A 21,340-nucleotide genomic window follows, 5' to 3' on the forward strand; every position below is an offset into this window, starting at 1 on the left:
TTTTTATAAACATTAATTCTCTTTACAATGACGTAAAAACATCACAGTTTCATTCTCCAAAGTTAGAAATTTACTAAAATGAAATTGCCGGAAATTCGAAAAAAAAAACGTCATCGCTTGTAATATTTCAAATTTTAAATTCGAACTATATATTTTCAACTTTATAGATGCCTTAATGTATTACCTATCTACTAGTATCATTGTTTTCGTAATCACAACTATACTTTTCTTTAAATAATCGTTTTTATCGGGACGCGTACCGCGCGCAAATGTCGCGCGGAAGCGCAGACGGTTCTGCCGGGTCATAGTCTGACAGCGCGGAGGATGTGACCCCCAATTTATAAATTTGTATTTTTATGTCATCTATGTAAAATGAAATTGCTAGTTTTTTTAGGTTATATGTAGTCCCAAAATAATAAGGCAACATTTCTATCAAAGTTAATCGATATCATCGTTATCTATGAAAATCGGCTATATTTATCTACGCACAGACATCGCACAGAGCACGTAATATGTAGTACTACCAGGCCTGGCTCACTCCGCGCGGTACATCCGATAATTACCTACAGCGAAGCGCCCCGCCGGCGGGTATTATATCAGTCGAGTGTCACGCGCGCGCCCGTCAGGACGCTGGCGTGCGTTGTAGTATGATTATAATTCTATGATCGAAGTATTATTTCAAAATGGACATAAAGAGAAAGAAATATTGTGCGGCGTTCGGGTGTTTAAATTGGAAAAGAAATCTACCGGATTTATCTTTTTTTTTGGCTTCCCAAAGATGCTGAAAGGTATGTTGGCCATGTAGGTAATCAATAATTCTTAGGATAGTATAGGAACCTAACCTACTATGACTACTGCTCAGAATGCGTTCGTTCGTTTCAGCCAAATGACGTCCACTGCTGGACAAAGGCCTATCCCAAGGTTTTCCATAATGAATGCATACTTACCTACATACGTACCTCATTACAAATAAGTAGATTAATTATTTTTTCACTAGACAGCAACCCTAACAGTGTAAGAAGAGTTCAGAGGCACGCGATAGAAAGAGACAAAACTTGTAGGTGAATAAAATTGTAGGTACGTAGTGCTGTGCGAGCTGAATTCCACTGTATCGCGTCGTAGCAAGACTCGCATTTATTTAAATCGTCTTGCGGAGTAATCCTTCTGTACCTGTACTATTACTTATTCTGTGGTACTACTTAAAATTAATGAAAAGGAAGGACGATATAATAATAAGATCTGAAATTGGGTTGTCGTGTACTATCACAGTATAACATTGTTTGTTTGTAAAAGGGGATAAAGTGTGAAATTGCCGATTTTTTCTTCGATATTCATTAGTGCCTAAATAATTCCTTTAATACAATAAAGCCCGGTCTGGGAGCACGTAGAATTTTGTCCAATGACCCCAAACTACCCATCCTTATCGCTCGCACGTAATTATATTGCTGTCGCGACCAGACTATAGCTTTGACGCTATGTATATGTTATAAAAACTAATGTGCATGGAATTTAATAATATCGATACTATTCGAAATTTTTGACATGTCTAGTTAGTTTGACAACTGCCTGCCTGCTTCTTCTGCGTGATTTGTGCGCGATTTGTTGCTATTTTGCAAGTGAATCTGAGTGAATCCAGTGATTTGATTTTGGAAGAAATGTTCATAAAATTTACTCATTATTAACAATTAACAATGGCTCAGCAAAGTGAAAATCTGGATTTCTCTGGTTTATTTAAATTGGATGTTTTGGTCCATCTTGATATTGTAAATTATAGTTTCTACGAAGTGGGTCTGAAGAAGTTCCTAGCATTTTCTAGTGATAAAGAATTGTTGTTCTTCTACATCAATCCTCAGACAGAAAGATTTGAACGAAATTATGATTGGGATTTCGTCGACAATCCTATTTATTGCATGTGCTTTGAGCCAAGTGGCACTTGGGTTCTCATTTTAAGTGAACAAAAAGTACTCCTAGTACCATTTCTCCCTTTATTCATCCCGCAAAATACTTTCGATCATAAATGGTCTCTATCAAGTGTCACTGTTCTTCCGATCGCAAATATACAGAAGCCATCCTCTGTTGTGTGGTGGCTTACAAAAGAGTCTGAAAATATACTAATAATTGGATCTAAGGTAATTATAAAAAAAACGTGTTATTGCTTGATAATGTTCTGGCTAGCAATTAGCAAAATGATTGATTATTACACAAACTATTACAAATACTTTTATTTTATTTTATTAGAAAAAAATAGGTTATTGAATACAGTTTCAAACCTCAAATTTCTACATACTACTTAGCTTTAAAGTTTTTAGAAAATGGTATTTGCTTTTAAATTCACAGATTGTGTTCTTTAAATGTTTTTTATTTTTGTCCCATGCATATTTTATGGCTAAGTAACAAAATGCAAAAGCACTAAGTTTTTCTGTCATAAAACTAATGAATGCTGCTTTTGCTAAAACCATGAAAGGCTAAAACATACTACGTAGGTACTAACTTTACTATCATAATCATTATACACTGTAATGAGGCTCTTTTTATCTTAGACAGGAACAATCACATTTTATTCATTGGAATCTCAAACAATAGTCGGAGAATGTAAAGTTTCGGGGGAAATAATTGACTTGCAAATGTGTTTTGATGACTCCCTCGATTTGTTGGCACTGTTGGTGAGTAAACCTTAGTACACTTTGATGTTAATTTGTTGGAATAATTTTGAAATTAAAGAATTATTACTCTCTTAGTATTGGTAAAGAATCAGAATGTTTTATTAAAATTTTAGATATCAAGAAATAAAGCACAGCAATGGAAGCTTGTCTTAGAGCACAGGTCTTATGGCTACAACTGGCTACAGCAGACTAGAATACAAACTGACAAAGAGAAAAAAGATGGCTTCATGTCCTATATAAAACAGTTGTCCAAAGATAAAATAACTTTATTCATACAGGGTGGTTCAAAAGGTAAATTTTAGAATTACACTTGTAGTATTGCACTCATACTTAAAGGAAGTAATTGTTTATATCTTAATGATTTATTTTTTGCAGATGACAGTAAATCTCAGAGTGTGGAATATGTCCTGAAGCCTGTTGAGTACTTACCATTATTTCGCAAAGGCTCTAATAATTGGGCACTGTCAGCCCAGTATGTCAATGGAAGACATTTTCTGACTGCTTTCGAGTTAAATGAGGGGACTTTAATTGTTAGTTTCTTATCTGTCTGTTATTATAAATATGTAATAATTTTAAAATTGTTTTTTAAACTTGTTCTTAATTTCAGCTTGAAAGTCCTGAAGACGAAACACCATCTAGAACTTTGCGACCTAAAATCAAGAAAGATGGCTTGTATATTCAAGGACTTTGGTCCCAGAGACTCATTTATTTAATGAGAAAAAATGAATTGGAAGTGCACAGTGCCAACTTTTCTGTGATACAGGTATCTATATTTTGTTTCATAGTTGCCAATCTATTATTGTTTTATTATTGTAAATGTGTATGTGACAATGATTATATTGCATTTTCATGGTAAAATCACTAAATCGATTTAGGTTGAATTTTGTATAAAGATAGTATGAGACCCAGGCATAGGATAGTTGCTTGCTGTCCTAGTTTTTGATGGGAGGAATCTATAGACTATCGCCTTTTTGTGGCAGGTCGAAGCCGTGGGTAATAGTAGTATATTTTTGTGCTAGGTATTACCCCTGCTTGTAACAGATAGACTAGACATACCCTAGCTTCTTCTATACATATCACATCAAACTGCTATAATTTCCTGATTAATTTCATTGCGGGTCCAATGACCAGTCCAAACTTGACCTTCACTGGTTGGATTTTTATTGGCGGTCAAGCTGTAGATCCTGGCTGCACAGGAGTTGCAGCGATGGGAACGAAAGGTGGGAATAGTCCCGTGTATATCCTAGGTCACGATTATTTACTAAAATAGTAAGACATAATGTAACTCATTAATAAACGTCGCGTTAAGACCCGCGTCTTACTATTTTAGTTGAAATGGAACGCGAAAGTTTCAAATCTTATGATTATTTACATTTAAAATGACTCTAAATTCCCAGGGTGAAGGTTTGCTAGGTGCGAAGCGGGAATTCTCCGAGCTCTGGTCGGCTGAGCTGATAGGGGATGTGCGGCGAGCGCACCTGATGTCTGCCAAGGAGCCGGCTGCGGGTAGCAGTGGTTGGCGCGAGCCCACCTTCCTCTGTGACTTGCAACTGCCGCGGTTCAGCGTGGAGCCCTGCCTCGTCGTTACGAATTGTGGCGCGTATATTCTGAACACTGTGTAAGTTCTTTTTCCTATTTTATGATAACTGAATAGTGTCCTTCTGAACTTAGGAGGGCCACTCTACACCAAATGATCTTTTGCTGTGCCATATTTTTCCAAAAAGCTGCAGACAAGAGCGTCTTTTACATACAAGTTCACTTCACAAAAAGTTATGGAGCTACAATTCAGAATTTATGACGTGGATTAAGAGCCGTAAGGGCGGGGTCGACGAACCGTAAGCTAGTTGACCACCGTTCGTGAGCTTCTCCCGAGCTGATTCAATTACGTTGTGAGTTCGATTAGCGTGCGTTGCAGCTTACCCCTTAGAGTTTCATAAAAGAAATTCTGAACGGCTTGAGCTTATACAGTGACGGTCCCTTTCCGAGTTGATAAGTGTGCTTAACCGTATCAACTCGAGGCGGACAGTATTCTTTGTATGGAATTCCATACTGCGACGCACACTTATCCGCATCGTAAAGTAAACGCCTCGCTTCGCGGCGAAAGGCGATACGATATTGATTCCTTTCCGAGTTTACAACTATGCATCGACCTTTAATCTACTTGGAAAGGTACAAAAGTGTTTTGTTTCTAGATGCGAGCCGTGCGAATGGCTGGTGGGTCTCATTATGCGCGGGGGCACCGGCGCCGAGCAGTCCGCGGCGGCGTTGGGCGCGCCCGTGGCCACGTTGTTACGCGCCGCCGCCGATATGCTCATGTCACGCGGGAAAGTGGCGCCCGCGCAGTATCTCTACTCTCTCTCGCAGGTACAATAGGTTATATTGGTACAGAACAAATCTAGTGATACCGCGAAGTTGAACGGGACAGCGCCATCTCCTTGTCAAATCGGCAACTAATACTAGTAAAGGTGTTTCACGAGCCGGGGGGCGGGGCCTACAGTCCGCGGCGGCGCTGGGCGCGCCCGTGGCCACGTTGTTACGCGCCGCCGCCGATATGCTCATGTCGCGCGGGAAAGTGGCGCCTGCGCAGTATCTCTACTCTCTCTCGCAGGTACAATAGGTTATATTGGTACAGAACAAATCTAGTGATAACGCGAAGTTGAACGGGACAGCGCCATCTCTTGGTCAAATCGACACTTAATACTAGTAAAGGTGTTTCACGAGCCGGGGGGCGGGGCCTACAGTCAGCGGCGGCGTTGGGCGCGCCCGTGGCCACGCTGTTACGCGCTGCCGCTGATATGCTCATGTCGCGCGGGAAAGTGGCGCCTGCGCAGTATCTCTACTCGCTCTCGCAGGTACAATAGCTTATTTTGTAGATTACACAGGATTAAAACTCGCAAGGACTAAACAGCGCCATCTCTTGGTCAATTCGACAACTATTAACTAACAATGGCGTTTCGCGAGCGCCTACAGTTCGCGGCAGCTCTGGGCGCGCCCGTCGCCACGTTGTTACGCGCCGCCGCTGATATGCTCATGTCACGCGCGAAAGTGGCGCCCGCGCAGTATCTGTACTCGCTGTCGCAGGTACAATAGTTTATTTTTGGAGCTTACACAGGATTAAAGCGGCGGAACAGCGCCATCTCTTGGTCAAATCGGCAACTATTGACTAATAAAGGCATTTCGCGAGCCGGATGGGGCCTACAGTCCGCGGCGGCGCTGGGCGCGCCCGTGGCCACGCTGCTACGCGCCGTCGCCGATATGCTCATATCGCGTGGGAAGGTGGCGCCCGCGCAGTACTTGTACTCTCTCTCGCAGGTACAATAGCTTATAACGGGTGTAAAAAAACCTATCCCGAAGCCGAAGACTACTTATTCTCCACATCATGGGGATCATTTTTTTCTTTGGGACCATACCTGGGAAACTTGTGGTTTAGGAGATATTGAAGGTCAAAGTCAGAATATTTTTTTCAAGATTTTTACATTATCAATTTCAATTCGTTGTTTAAAATTTTTTTTTCTAAGAAACCTTATTAAAATTTTGAGTATTTTCGTCACAATAAGGCTTTTGTCTTTACAATAAGAAATGAACATCAGCGCGCGCACACACGCTCAAGCGCTGCCCCCACGCCCCGAACCGCAACCCGCGCTCGCCCATGAGTCATTCAACTCTACTATGAGTTCAACGACTACGACTGGACCAACTGAACTGAGCTTAATCCAAATCTACCTAGTTTGTAAAAATGAAATGAGTACTTAAATTAGTTACTTACACCTTAATATCACCTTACCAGTTTAGTTTTTATTCTAAAAAATAATAAATTACATTTTAATTAATAAAAACCCTTTACACGAATTTGTTTCTTTCCGCAAATTAAATAATCTTACAGAACCTAGGTTGTTAACTAAACCGTGCTTTTACGCATAACCGTTATTCTATCACAATGTAGTATCACAGGTCTTATTAGCTACGCAAGTGTGATAAGCGTAAGTAGGTACCTAGGTATCATTAAAAAGTACCGTAAACAGATGAATAATGATCTTTTGAATGAGGCCTGTCATTCTTTACATTAATAACTCTCTACTTCAATAACTTAAGTCTTTACGATAGTAATAAAATTCATAAAGTAAAACTCAAATTATTGCTTACACCACACCGCTCTAAACGCCTAGAGTAAACACCTGGCAATGTTACTCCTATCGTTGATTAAGGCATTCACTTTCGATAGGAGTGATGATTGTGTGTTCTTTAAACTTAATTGATTTCAGCAACTAAATAAAAAGGTCTCTTTTTCAGTCTTCCTTCCATACTCATTACTTCCTTTCTTCATAATTTACTTGAAATAAATAATGGTTATGCACGCGATTCTAAATAAACGTAATTTTAATCGTTAATCACAGGCAATAAGCAGATGTGATAAACTTGTATCATTAAAAAGTACTGTAAACAAATGACAAATGCTCTTACATACAGGTTCATTATTTCTAGCTCTCTAACTTAATAAATTTTACGTCTTTACGATAGTAATTAATAAAATAAAACTTAACTTACTTATTACTGCAATCTGAACGCCTAGAAATAACACACTGGCAAACTCTTGCTCCTTCACTTTCGATGGGAGATTGAAAGATAAGATTTTATTTTTAAACTCGATTGATTTTAGAAACTAAACAAAATTTCATATCTTTTAGCACTTCTTTCATACCAATTACTTCCATTCTTCAACATAAAAAGATTCATCGTCTTGTTCGTGATTATTTTAAATGAACGTAACTTTATTACACGGAATAACTATCAAAATGTATTGATATTCTTATTGTTTTATTAATAACCATTGCGCATCTACAATTCATTCAAATTTGAGTATTTTGGAAGCTTGCTTAAAGCATTAATTATTATTAAGTATGCTAGGACGGATCTTTAGTTAACAAAGATTAATCAAAGTATTTTTGCCGCCGCTTTTACAATCTCATTCGTTGATAGACTTGCCTGTACTAAAGTGATGAAATTACATTTTTGTTAAGTTAAAAATTACGTAAATTTGTAGTTGAAAATGAAGAGTAATAACAAAGCGCTACCGATTCACGACGACACATTCGATAGACGTATTGCTTGACTGTTATTGGTCAGTCAGTCTCGCCGCGCGGGGCAGTGCCTTTGTTCGAGGGGCCGCTCGCGCCTCGTACGGCCAGTTCGGTTTCTTCGGCCGTCGAATGCGCTTGCGACTTTTGATTGTTTTCGCGTGCGGATAGTTAGTGTGTGAACGTGTGATAGTGAGTGTGGTAATAGTGAATGTGTGTTAGAAAGATGCCTAACCATACGTACAGTGCTCGTGAGTACGTAAACATGGTTTACTGTTATGGGAGGGCACGTGGAAACGCATCTGAAGCCCTGCAGGCTGTAGGTATCGGGCTGAACATCCTACAGCGCACCACCGTACTGATGCACGTATTATTGTTCTGGCTGTACAACGTCTGTTGGACAATCAGCCGATTGTGCCTCCGTCCGCCTCGTCTAGGCGTGTATTGTGTCGGATTTGAGGAACTTAAATACCGGTCTGTACGTGAAGGAATACTGGAGCGCGCATCAAAACACGATTTACCTGGCACGCGTTTGCTTGCACGTGGAAGGCCGTCAGTTCGAGCCACAACTTGTCCGGTTGGAGCGGCCGATTCCAGACGACATCGAAGGGGATTAGTCGGTAAGTACTTAGTTCTAAACCTAAACAAATGCTAAAGGAATGTGTTTTTTAAATGTAGGAAGTGAATAATCTGGTAATTTTGTGTACAAAATACTTCTGCGGTCGCGGTAGGTAGTGGCGGGAAAGCGCGTACGCTCCAATACACTCACACACACATAGGCACGGTCATTGCGTTGCGTGGCGCGCTGTACATTGCGGGCTGCGGAATATTGTATTTTTTTTAATCATAAAAATAAAAAATATTTCCCACCAATAATATTTTGTAATATTACTTGGTTGGGTGTACAGAAGGCGTAGTTTCAGTCTTCGTGATAGGTTTTTTTACACCCTGTATTTATACAGAAAAAATTTAACGATACCGCGAAGTAAAACGGAACAGCGCCATCTCTTGGTCAAATCGGCAACTAATACTAGTAAAGGTGTTTCACATGCCGGGGGGCGGGGCCTACAGACAGCGGCGGCGCTGGGCGCGCCCATGGCTACGCTGTTACGCGCCGCCGCCGATATGCTCATGTCGCACGGGAAAGTAGCGCCCGCGCAGTATCTGTACTCTCTATCTCAGGTCAGTGGCGTCGTAAGCTTGCTGGTGATAGCGCTATGGTCGTGCACTCCCTTTTAATTCCAGATTACTCATTAAATACATATCACAATAGTTTATTTTTGTAGCTTACATAGGATAAAGCGGAATAGCGCCATCTCTTGGTCAATTCGACAACTATTAACTAACAATGGCGTTTCACGAGCGCCTACAGTCCGCGGCGGCGCTGGGCGCGCCCGTGGCCATGCTGCTACGCGCCGCCGCTGATATTTTCATGTCGCGCGGCAAGGTGGCGCCCGCGCAGTATCTGTACTCGCTATCTTAGGTCAGTGGTGTCGTAAGCTTGCTAGTGATTGATAGCGCTATGGTCGCGCACTCCTTTTTAATTCCAGATTACTCATTCATTGCACTGACTTTAGGGCTTTAAACGGCTTCTCCAGTTTCACCAGTCGCCAATTTCTTGAAACAGCGCCATCTCTTGGTCAAATCGACAACTATTGAGTAATAAAGGCATTTCGCGATCCGGATGGGGCCTACAGTCCGCAGCGGCGCTGGGCGCGCCCGTGGCCACGTTGCTGCTCGCCATCGCCGCCGCCGATACGATAACTTTCCCAATCGCTTAATGTATTTTTGCCCTGAAAAAATCAAACGAAACCGCAAAGTAAAACGGCCCAGCGCCATCTCTTGGTCAATCCAAGAACTAACGAAGTTGTTCTGCTTCACAGAGCCAGCCAGACGGCTGGGTGGCGCGCCTAGGAACCTTCGGGCGTCTGCAGGAGCTGGCTTTATGGCGCATTAGCTCGGGCGCGCTGGGCTGCGCCGCCGTGGCCGTCAAGCTGCTAGCTTCGCTGCTGCAGTGCGCCACCCGAGATGAGGCCATCTTCGACCCGTGAGTGCTTATCATTCATCATCATCATCATTTCAGCCACAGGACGTCCACTGCTGAACATAGGCTTCCCCTAACGCTTTCCACGTTGATCGATTGGTAGCGGCCTGCATCCAGCGCTTCCCTGCTACCTTTACGATGTCTTCGGTCCACCTGTTACTTTTACTATGTATAGAATGGCTCAATCATTACCATCGGGTTATTTGGTCTGATGGAGAGTACGACATTATAACTTTCCCCTGGGACAAATTTGACCTTCACTGGTTGGGTTTTAGTTGGCGGTCACGCTGTAGATCTTCTACACAGGAGTTGCTGGGGAACGAGAAGTGGGAATAGTCCTGTTTTTAGGAGCACGCACGACCCTCTCTTAGTGTCGGCCTAAATGGGCCACCGATCACAGCCACCGGTGGTCAGCGACGGCGACTTAACACACTTTTTAATATATTTTGTATACACGCGCCGCACACGTGTATCCGGTAGCGGCCACTCGCCACAGTAGTGTCCGCGACTCGCCACTATACCAAAAGTGTGTTAAGTCGCCGTCGCTGGCCACCGGTGGCCCATTTGCGCCGAGTCTTATTTACTAGAGGTAAATAAAAAATTCGTACTCCCCATCCTGGCTGTCTAAACGGGTCAACGAGGTCTGATATTCGCATATTTGTCTCTTGATCGCTTCTTACGATATTTTTCCTATTCCAGAGTAGTATCTACAGGATAGTTTTCTTATTCTGTGTGTCCACACAAGGAGTACTTATAGTAATAGAATATATCTAGTGAACACTGTTATTACAGCCGTTGCATGAAAATGACGTATCCTTTATTACTTTATCACTGTTACACTATTGATGCACCAAATCGTCACACCATTAACTTAAACCTTTTTTCCAGGAGCGTAAAGTTCACATCACTCAGCACGATGGAACTCTCTGAACTATCATCCATAGCCGCTTCCATCGGCTTATGGGATCTAGTGCCCATATTCAGCGTACACCGAGGACAACCCAACCTAATGGTGACCGCGCTAAAGGCCCGCAGCGAACTGTGTAGAGGCGCCTTAGACTGCTTGCTTGGACAGAGATGCCTTGTTCCGTTGCTGTTGGAAGAAAACGCACAGTGGCTGTTTGACTTCCTGATTGAAAAGTGCAACAAGTTTGACACGAAGATTTTGAAGGTGAGAATAAAGTTTTTGAAAAGTAACAAGATAAATAATAACGCTACGGAGATGCAAATTTTCAAAATAAATAAAAATACTCCACCGTGCTTAATATTTGTCGCGGGACAAAAAACTGAGGCTAATCAAATGACAAAACTACTCACTCTCTATCTTGTTCTGTAACAAATTTTCTATATGAATAACAATTAACAAATTACTTGATTACATAATGCAGCTTTTTAATTTTTAGCGCATCTGTTTATGGTTGAATCCGTTACAAGACCAGCTGCGTCCAGTGATCCGTGATATGAAGCAAGGAATTAGTTCCATTTATGTAAGTTCTACATTTATAACCATCAAAACAGTTAAACGGGTTTTTCATACTAAAGCCTGGTCCGTGAGTACGTAGAATCCCGTTCGCACGCTCGCACACTCACTGCGGGCGCGCGTCGCACAGTCGCGACAGCAATATAATTACGCGCGAGCGATAAGGATGGGTAGCTTGGGGTCATTGGACGGGATTCTACGTGCTCACGGACCAGGCTTTAGTAATTTTTTTTCTAATGATGTTACAACTAATTTCAGACAACCAGAATGCTGTATCTAATAGCGACATTCATGCACGTGGCCTCTGCTATCGAGTCTCGGCACCCCTGCCCTGATATTCACTTAGCAATCACTCAGACCGCTGAGACTTGGAAGCACCAGTTTGTTCCCCGAAGGGCCGTCAGTAGCGGCTTAGCCCATTGGGCGGTGGTGGATGATGGCAACGCCAAGGTGATGATGACGAATACGCCGGTGAATACGGAGTTAATCGGGAGGGTGATCGATGTGGCTTGCGGCAGACATCACACGCTGGTGTTGACTGAGAATGGCGTAAGTTATTGCTTTGTTACATACATTTTGATTCAGTAGTCTTACACCTTACACCCGTTTTCACAAACATTACTATGAGGTCTTACAATGCGCGTGGACGTACAGGGTCCCAAAAACGTATTCATAGACAATACTTGAGTGGCGGATTGACAAACACGAACTAATCACAAAGCTTTATTCAACGCTGTACGTTCGCCTTCGCATAGCGTTGCTGCTTTACGTTTGTGAATACAGGTGATTTCTGTGTTGTCACTTCTTTTGCATAACTTAGATATCAGATAGACTTTTGATACCCAGTCACTGTGACCTACCCCTACGGCACTCTACTCGTATTACAATTTGGCAGCCATCGCTTCGACCTTATCCAACTTAATGATAGATTGCAGCCTACGTTTAGCAGTGGTCGTCTTATGGTTGAATGATGATAGATCACCAATATCTATGCTAAGACATATCTTGTGGTTGTTTAAATCTTACCATCTTAGTTAATTACCAGTTTACTTTATTTCAATTGTTTCCCACAGATATACTCAGCAGGGGAGAACTCCTTCGGTCAACTAGGCGTGGGCTCGGCTTGGGCGGGCGCCGTGGGCGACGCTGCAAATTCTGCTGGGGCGTTGATGCACGTGCCGTATGAATGGACTGCACCCCTGATATCAGTGGCCGCCGGGCACTACCATTCTGCTGCTATTGATGCAGGAGGCCGACTTTATATGTGGGGGTGAGTGTATTATACAAGATAGTCTTAGCAGGCCTGTTCATCTCCGCGAGTTTACATCGAAAACAAAACACGCACGATGGCCCACCTACAGGATACTATTCGACAAGGCCTCACATACGAGCGAACATTGACTCACGCACGCGTATTCTTGTGTATGATGGAAGAAAATAAAGAAAATGGTGTACTAAATACTGTGCAGTATTTAACTGCCTAAATAATAATAAAACACAGAATGTACTTTTTTAAGTTGCCTCAAGACACTGAGAGGTAAATAAGTAGTTAATATTATTCATGATAATTCATGCCAAATCATGTATTTCCTCCGCCATTTTCCGCAGTTTGGCACCTCACGTCACATCATTTTACCGAAGTCAGCCCTATAGCTTCGGCGCAGTGCCGATCACTGACGTTTGTCAACAAAATGGTGCTTGACTCTTGAGACAGGCTAAATTACACCATATTGTTAATGACATTGAGCATACATTTTTTTAAATACCTTCGCGAAGTAAAACTTCTGTACGTAGTACTTATTATTATTCTGTGGTCTTAGTTCGAGTCTATTTGGGCAGGCTATGGGCTAAACCGCGACTCCTAATTTATTTGTCGAAGCGCTGACGCTCAATATGTGAATCAGCAAATTCAGCTGAACAGTGTCTTCGAATTATTATGACTCGAATATTTATTTATCTACTTATATGCATATTCGTTACTATTGTTGCTGTTCTTGGTAAAATCCTTTTTCCTCCTTAAGCCTTGTTTCTAACACAAGCTAAGCCACATAAAGTGTAACAAGAAACTTTGTTTCAGATGGGGCGTTCACGGCCAACTCGGTCTCGGTAGCATTGACGATGAATGGAGCCCTAAAATGGTAACCAGATTTCAAGGAAGAAAGGTAAATAGCAATACCAGTTTTACACGTAAAGTTTGCTAAACTGATGTACTGTTTTTTTACGCCTGTGGCACACCTCCGCGGAGTTCCGCCGTGAAACCAAACCATGACAACGAAACGATTTCAATATACATCTCTGAAATGACATCACCACATTAGCAACAAGGCCAAGTAAACGCAGAGATGTATATTGAAATCCTTTCGCTGTCATGGTAAGTCGAGTGGGCCCGATGGAATCCCTCCTATCGTGCTGAGGACGTGCGCTCCAGAGTTAGCACCGGTTTTAACGCGCCTTTTTCGGCTCTCCTACCTCTCTGGCATAGTCCCGACCTCATGGAGGACAGCTTTGGTGCACCCGATCCCTAAAAAAGGTGACCGCTCAAATCCGTCCAACTATAGGCCGATAGCAATCACCTCCTTGTTCTCGAAGATAATGGAATCCATTATCAACAGCCAGCTCCTTCGGTACCTAGAGGCCCACCAGTTGCTAAGTGACCGACAGTACGGTTTCCGTGGAAGTCGCTCGGCTGGTGATCTTCTGGTCTACTTGACACATTGTTGGGCACAGGCGATCGAGACTAAGGGGGAAGCATTGGCGGTCAGTTTGGACATGGCGAAGGCCTTCGATCGGGTTTGGCACAAAGCGCTTCTTTCGAAGCTCCCTTCCTATGGGCTTCCCGAGAAATTATGCGGATGGGTCGCCAGCTTTTTAGCAGACAGAAGCATTAAGGTCGTTGTCGACAGCAAATGCTCAGACTCTATGTCTGTGAATGCTGGTGTCCCCCAAGGCTGTGTGCTATCGCCTACGCTCTTCCTTCTGCATATCAATGATATGCTGCAAATTAGCGGCATTCATTGCTATGCGGACGACAGCACGGTTGATGCCGCTTATACCGGCCGCGCAAATATCTCTCGGGAGAACGTCATTGAGAGCCGTAACAAACTTGTGTCCGAAATTGAAACCTCCTTGAAGGAGGTCTCAGACTGGGGTCGACGCAATTTGGTCCAATTTAACCCTACAAAGACACAAGTTTGCGCGTTCACCGCCAAAAAGTTGCCGTTTGTCGTATCCCGCTGTTTCGAGAGCACTCCCCTAACTGCCTCAGCCAATATCGGAATCCTTGGTGTCGACATATCGAGCGAAGTCCAGTTCCGTGGTCATTTAGAGGGTAAGGCTAAATTAGCCTCGAAGAAGCTTGGTGTGCTCAATAGATCGAGACGGTATTTCACTCCAGCCCATCGTCTGCAACTTTACAAGGCGCAGGTTCGGCCTCATATGGAATACTGTTCTCATCTTTGGGCAGGTGCGCCCCAGTACCAGCTTCTCCCTCTGGACCGCATTGAACGGAGAGCAGCTCGAATCGTTGACTGCCAGGACATTTCGGATCGGCTTGACCCCTTGGCACTGCGTAGAGATGTATCCTCACTGTGCATCTTCTATCGCATTTATCACGGGGAGTGCTCCGAAGAATTATCCGGACTTATTCCTGCCGCCACTTTTCGCCACCGATCTACCCGACAGCACTTCCACCCCCATCACTTAGATGGTTGGCAGTCCACAACAGTACGTTTCTCTAGAAACTTCCTGCCCCGTACAACCAAACTGTGGAATGGACTGTCGACTGCGCTAAGTTATAATCAATCTTTATCAGTGTGGATGGCCATACCGGTAAATTGCAGATCATCTGAAATGTTCCAAAAACATGAATCTACGATGCAGTGGCTTATTTCAAAATCATGAAACCACAGAAAGTATGCCTAGAAGGAAGAGGCCAATAAAAACACTCCCCACAAGATGATCGCAGAATGGTCACTCTCGCAAAGAGAGACCCCTTTAAGGGTTCCGTTCTGATCAAGAGCGAGATTTTTGGACCAGAACCGACTGCTGGAGTATCTGCGAGGACCGTCAGAAGGCGACTGGTGGAGGCAAAGCTTGTAGGAAGAGTTCCTCGAAAAGTTCCACTACTGAAGATGGAACACAAAGAAGCAAGATTGGCGTTTGCATGAATGTATGAATTAGGCTTTTGCTCAATGGATAAATGTGCTGTTTTCTGATGAGACCAAGATAAATCTTATTTCATCCGATGGCAGACAATACGTGCGACGACCTATAAAGTCCGAAATTATACCAAAGTAAACGAAGAAGCAGGTGAAACATAGTGGCGGCAATATAAAAATCTGGGGCTGTTTTTCTGGACATAGAGTGTGACCTATAAAAACAACTGAAGTTAAACTTGAGCAATTCCAATTCAAATAAATATTGGAGAAAACGATGCTATCGTATGCTGAAGAAGTCTTACCAGTCTCATGAACATTTCAACACGATAACGACCCAAAACATACCGCGTTCTCTGTTTAATCGTTCCTAGCGCAACAGTCAGTGACGGTACTAGATTGGCCCGAAAACAACTCAGACTTAAGCCCTATAGAGCTTATGGTATGAAACGAAGGAAAAAGTTGCAGCTCAACGTACTGGCACTAAAAATCAGCTTTTCGTGGCATTTTATGGTGTTTGGAATAATATTTCTTTAGAAACCTGTAATGATTTGATTGCATCCATGCCGCGCCGATGTTAAATGGTTATAACCAACAAAACCTACCATATTGGTTATAAAAATACGTTTGATGATTTTGTTTTGTATTCTATATTTATTAATGAAAACTTTTTATGTAATAAACACTTAAATAATTTCCAATTTATTTACATTTACAGTGAAAGTGTTACGTGTCCCTAATTAGTTGTCCATCCCTAGGTCAATAAATGTGTAGGTGGCAATGATTTATCTATTTTAAAAATATTGATCGCAACTAGCTAGTTTCTCTTCTGGCCTGTAAATATTTAGAATACTAGCCAAATTACTTGTTATTAATAGGCACAAGCTACAAAGCCTCGTAAAGATTTTTTTTTCGGACTGGAGAGACGGTCTTTTGTTTTAGTCATATAACGTCCCTAATTAGTTGACCACGACTGTATATCCCTTGATATATATCCTCGAACCCTGGGAATAATGAACTAAAAAGTTCAATAATCCCCGTTATATTAGGATTTTATTTTTAACGTAAAACGTATAAGCACAGGTATAAGCTCCAATTGGCGTTAACAGGGATTGTCAACGGGGAATAGTGGAATAAGCCGTTAATTTGAAGGATGTTGTCTTTACAACATCCTTCCACTATTCCCCGTTAAATAACTTTTATGATTATTTTTATATTCTGTAGGTTCTTAGCGTCGGTTGTGGGGCCTGTCATACGGTGATGTTGATGCGTAACGGCGAAGTTTGGGCGTGCGGCGCGGCCGTGTTTGGGCAACTGGGCTCGGGCAACCGGGAGAAGAGCTCCGTGCCGGTCCGAATTACGTTCCCTGATGCTATTGACGCTATAGCGGTCGGATACTTCCATAACGTGAGTTGTTACTTTCCCATATTGATGAGCATGCAAGGGTAGTTGTGGGTGGGTGATTTTGAATTGTGAATCGAGTGTTGTTTCATAATAAAAAAATCTTCTAGCCTAGCCCTTTCCCTACGGGCTCTTGGAAACCAAAATGCGTCTCTCAATACGAGGTATTTTTGTAAAATTTTTTGCTCACTTTACATCCTTTACATCAAGATATTTTAAAAAGTATGAGACTTACGGTATAGAAATTCGGAATATTATATCTGCAACTAATGTAGTTTCGTAATTATATTATTATGCTCTGTTTACACTTCATTTGCAATTTTTTTGTTTATCGTAAGTCGTGATTTAGATTTGTTTGCCACCCGTATTGAGAAGTGACTTTTACCTTGGCATTAATAGGTGCCTTCCGTAGGGAAAAGGCTAGAACGGGTAAAAATAGGTACACCAAAAGTTGTGTCTTGAGATTATCGGTCACTAGAACTGTTCTTTAATATTGCTGTCATTCCGTAGTTGGCGTTATCGTGCAAAGGGCAGCTATACACGTGGGGAGCGAGCCCGCAGCAGGTGCGAGCGGCGCACGCGCGGCGCCAGGCCTCGCCGGCCCCCGACCCGCCGCGCGACCCGCACCTACTACCCGCGGTCGTGGATACTGCCACTGTGCAGGGACACATTGTGCGGGTGAGATGTTGTACAGGTCGCTACAGGTCTTCGCAGCTGGAACTGACTTCTTAGAGGCTGCTAGCTCTCCACAGCTGGCCCTACCTCCTATATGATGCTATACACGCGCGGCGGCAGGCCTCGCCGGCCCCCGACCCGCCGCGCGACCCGCACCTGCTGCCCGCGGTCGTGGATACTGCCACTGTGCAGGGACACATCGTGCGGGTGAGATGTTAAAAGGTCGCTAGAGCTCTCCACAGCTGGCCCTGACTTCCTAGAGGCTGCTAGCTCTCCACAGCTGGCTTTTATTTCCAAGAAGTACTAAACACGCGCGGCGCCAGGCCTCGCCGGCCCCCGACCCGCCGCGCGACCCGCACCTACTACCCGCGGTCGTGGATACTGCCACTGTGCAAGGACATATCGTGCGGGTGAGATGTTGTACAGGTCGCTGTAGCTCTCCACAACTGGGACTGACTTTCTAGAGGCTGCTAGCTCTCCACAGTTGGCTTTTATTTCCAAGAAGTACTAAACACGCGCGGCGCCAGGCCTCGCCGGCCTTCAGGTTCAGAATGTCCAATTCCCAAAATGTCCAACGGTTTCAAAATGTCCAGTTCCCGGAATGTCCAATTCCCAAAATGTCCAATTCTCAAAATGTCCAATTCCCGAAATGTCCAATTCCTGAAAATTAAATGTCCAGTTCCCGAAACGTCCAATTCCCAAAATGTCCAATCTACTATTATGATGGGTTTGTTAAATAAGTCCTCATAGGCTTTCTTAAAAATATTAAATAAATAACCATACCTAAATTTAAACAATCATTTATTTATTTACAAATTATTAAAAATATAAATAACTGTACATACTTGTACGAGTATAAAGTGCAGTAGCTACAAATTTTTTCTACATACTTTTTGCAAATATGTAATACAAATTTTCTATGTTTATATGCCGATTTTGCAAAAACTAAACGCATTCGTACAGAAATATATTAATTACTAATTTTTAAGAAAGGCTATGAGGACTTATTTAACAAACCCATCATATTAATAGATTGGACATTTTGGGAATTGGACATTTCGGGAACTGGACATTTCAGGAATTGGACATTTCGGGAATTGGACATTTCGGGAATTGGACATTTTGGGAATTGGACATACTGGGAATTGGACATTTTGAAACCATTGGACATTTTGGGAATTGGACATTCTGAACCTGAAGGCTCGCCGGCCCCCGACCTGCCGCGCGACCCGCACCTGCTGCCCGCGGTCGTGGATACTGCCACTGTGCAAGGACACATCGTGCGGGTGAGATGTTAAAAGGTCGCTACAGGTGTCCACAGCTGGCTGACCTCCCAAGGGGCAGATACATTGAGTGTGGCTCGCGCCTGACTCACTTCTAATAATGACACTGGGCGCTCGGGCTCGCGTGGCACGCTGGTCATCCTGCTCACCCTGCTCTTGAGTGAGCAGGATGTCGAGTTTGCCGCGCGAGCCCGTTCACCCAGTGTGGACGCACCATAACTGCGCCTGCGACACCGCCGCCGTGTAAGGACTTATATTATCGTGCGGTTGAAATGTTGTATAGTTCGCTCCAGGTGTTCTAGAGCTGGACCTGACCTCGCACACGCCTGTTAGTTTCACAGGCTGCAAACTGTGTGAAAACAGCTGTGAAAACCAGTTGCACGCACCTGCGCTGCTCATTACATTTCAAAAGAGACGCGCGTGGATGCGCCCGCGTAGATTTTAGCGTAGTCTCTTATGAAACTCACTCGGTTAACTTCTGATAATATGATATTTTTTGTTACAGTTGGCGGCAGGCTGGCATCACTCATGTATTATGAACAATTTCGGCACTCTGTACTCTTGGGGCTTAAATTTCGATGGACAATTAGGTACATATTATTTTACATTGTTTTTTAGCTCACGAACCCTCTTAGTTCGTAAAAATCTATTTAATTATCATGAAATACGTGTGTATAAATTAGGTATTATGTTTCTCAGGCAGTGGCGACCGTAAACAGGTGAACGTGCCGACTGAAGTGAAAATTCGCAATGAAAATCAAACAGTTAAAAACGGCAGCTCCAAAACGCCCGACATTGAGAACAAAGACTTCAAAACTAAGGCGTTGATGGCTTGCGGCGGGGATTTCACCATATACATAGACGAAGAAGGTCGTATATACGCGACAGGAAATACTCATTTGCAAGTAAGTTTTGTACAAATTAAGTTTTTATGCATTTATTATTCCAGTTTAAGTTTCGTATTTATGTATGTCTTTTTTTCCTCCTCAGATAAACAATGAAAAAGAAAAAGGTACTAACCGCGTGATAATGATGAAAACCACAAAACGCGTCATCAAAATACCCGCAAGCCGCAGCAACAACAAGTTCATCTTCCAGCCCATCGATAGGATCGACATCATGTTTCCTTTCGACCTCGAGGACTCGAAAAGAAAACCTATCGAACCTCGGCAAAACCCACTTCGATGCATGAACGATTTCAAGAAGAAGTCTTGGGCTGACGACATAATACTCCTCCTCAAACCTTGGATCAACGACGAAACGTTGAACGGGAATCTCAACATGGCTGCCAAACTGGCTTATCACAATAATATTTACTCTGACTGTTTGTCTATGCTCCTAGACGATCTGAAAACGACGCCCCAAGACGACTGTCTCTATCTCACTCACACTGAAGTTTTAGATGAACAGGAATTAGATAAAGATTCGTCACGAAAGAAAGACGAACTCAAGATTATCGTAACAAATGTTATGTCAAAGCGAATCAAAGAAGTTTCATTGACTATTTTGAACGAGGAGCCTTATCCTGAAATAGATCAGGCGGTCTGTCAGTCTTTGCCTTGTTGTTGCGATGAACTCAAATATTTGCCCAAAGCTGTGACAAAAAGTTCCGTTATGAACGTTGAACGAAACCTTTCTATTCAAGCGGCAGATATAGTAGACAAATGCATGAGCATTTTCCCAATCGATACTCAGCTGTGGGAAACATGTTTCAGGAATGCGAAGAATTTTTTTATAGACAACAACTTGTCTATTCCAGATTTGGAATCAGTGCTGAAGAAATATATGGAATCTGATGCCACTACTATGGCAGCAGCTATAATGTACTCAAACGATTGTGACCAGTACAGCGAGATACTCTCGCCGAAGTTTTACTTGAACATGTGCAGTCAAGTCCTGGACACTTGGGGTTGAAGTCACCAGTGTTCAGTGAATGGAAAAGAAATTTGAACCTTCGGGTTTTAATCCAGTATTGATCATTATTATAGAAAGCTATTTTTGCATATTTATGACATATCTTAACGAGGGAAAGCAAAGTGAAAGAAATTGAAATGTGTGATATTGCACACAAATAGATGAACGTTGAAAATGTCGGATTCAATTCTGAAAACGGCGCCAGTGAAGCAGGGATACACGTAGACTCTAATATTATCGTATTAAAACTCTTGCCTTGATTAACAATGCTCATAGGTTTTTTGCTTTAGTATTATACTTTGTAGCTAGTTGCAATTTTTTGTCCCATTTACTAGTTGTGTAAATCTTTGTTGTGAATTCATTGTTAGTGTTATATTTTTACATACCCCAATTTATTTTAATACTGATGTAGTCAATGTCCATTGTTTTTATGTATAAGCTATTATGAATTTAACCATTGTTGTGACTCATCAAGTATACTAAATACATGTGTTCTCTCTTGCATCTAGTCATAGTTATAGAATTTTTTGAGACTTTTATGTTGGCTTTATCAACCTGTTATTTTCTTAATACCCAATAACTATTATACCATATAACTCTAATCAAATTAAATCAATTATTATGCATCCATATACCTTCTTTTCATTTCTA

General features: G+C 42.6%; 2 protein-coding genes across 2 annotated transcripts; both read left to right on the forward strand.

The window, feature by feature from the left end:
• The first annotated feature begins 1,326 nt into the window (after nucleotides 1-1,326).
• LOC135071309 (uncharacterized) lies at nucleotides 1,327-5,036 on the forward strand. The gene is made up of 7 exons (XM_063965101.1): nucleotides 1,327-2,129; nucleotides 2,541-2,663; nucleotides 2,777-2,954; nucleotides 3,039-3,193; nucleotides 3,271-3,426; nucleotides 4,061-4,281; nucleotides 4,856-5,036. Exons 1-7 carry the CDS (start codon nucleotides 1,692-1,694, stop codon nucleotides 5,034-5,036), a joined length of 1,452 nt encoding a protein of 483 aa, XP_063821171.1. The 5' UTR covers nucleotides 1,327-1,691.
• A 413-nt stretch (nucleotides 5,037-5,449) lies between these two features.
• On the forward strand, nucleotides 5,450-21,321 carry LOC135071085 (uncharacterized). Its single transcript, XM_063964837.1, has 12 exons — nucleotides 5,450-5,515; nucleotides 9,622-9,785; nucleotides 10,671-10,953; nucleotides 11,186-11,269; nucleotides 11,521-11,811; nucleotides 12,336-12,532; nucleotides 13,340-13,424; nucleotides 16,641-16,823; nucleotides 17,328-17,495; nucleotides 19,281-19,365; nucleotides 19,475-19,680; nucleotides 19,766-21,321. The coding sequence occupies exons 1-12, from the start codon at nucleotides 5,459-5,461 to the stop codon at nucleotides 20,687-20,689; spliced, it is 2,727 nt and encodes a 908-aa protein (XP_063820907.1). The 5' UTR covers nucleotides 5,450-5,458; the 3' UTR covers nucleotides 20,690-21,321.
• The last annotated feature ends 19 nt before the right edge of the window (nucleotides 21,322-21,340 follow it).

The sequence above is a fragment of the Ostrinia nubilalis genome, chromosome 4 (assembly GCF_963855985.1).
Source record: "Ostrinia nubilalis chromosome 4, ilOstNubi1.1, whole genome shotgun sequence".
Lineage (NCBI taxonomy): Eukaryota > Metazoa > Arthropoda > Insecta > Lepidoptera > Crambidae > Ostrinia > Ostrinia nubilalis.

Coding starts and splice junctions, on each gene's coding strand:
- LOC135071085 (XM_063964837.1), top strand. CDS start 5,459: ATGCTCATGTCGCGCGGGAAAGTGGCGCCTGCGCAGTATCTCTACTCG. Junction 11,812..12,335: donor TGGTGTTGACTGAGAATGGC/GTAAGTTATTGC, acceptor TGTTTCCCACAG/ATATACTCAGCAGGGGAGAA. Junction 13,425..16,640: donor CCAGATTTCAAGGAAGAAAG/GTAAATAGCAAT, acceptor TATATTCTGTAG/GTTCTTAGCGTCGGTTGTGG.
- LOC135071309 (XM_063965101.1), top strand. CDS start 1,692: ATGGCTCAGCAAAGTGAAAATCTGGATTTCTCTGGTTTATTTAAATTG. Junction 2,664..2,776: donor TCGATTTGTTGGCACTGTTG/GTGAGTAAACCT, acceptor TTAAAATTTTAG/ATATCAAGAAATAAAGCACA. Junction 4,282..4,855: donor GCGTATATTCTGAACACTGT/GTAAGTTCTTTT, acceptor TTTTGTTTCTAG/ATGCGAGCCGTGCGAATGGC.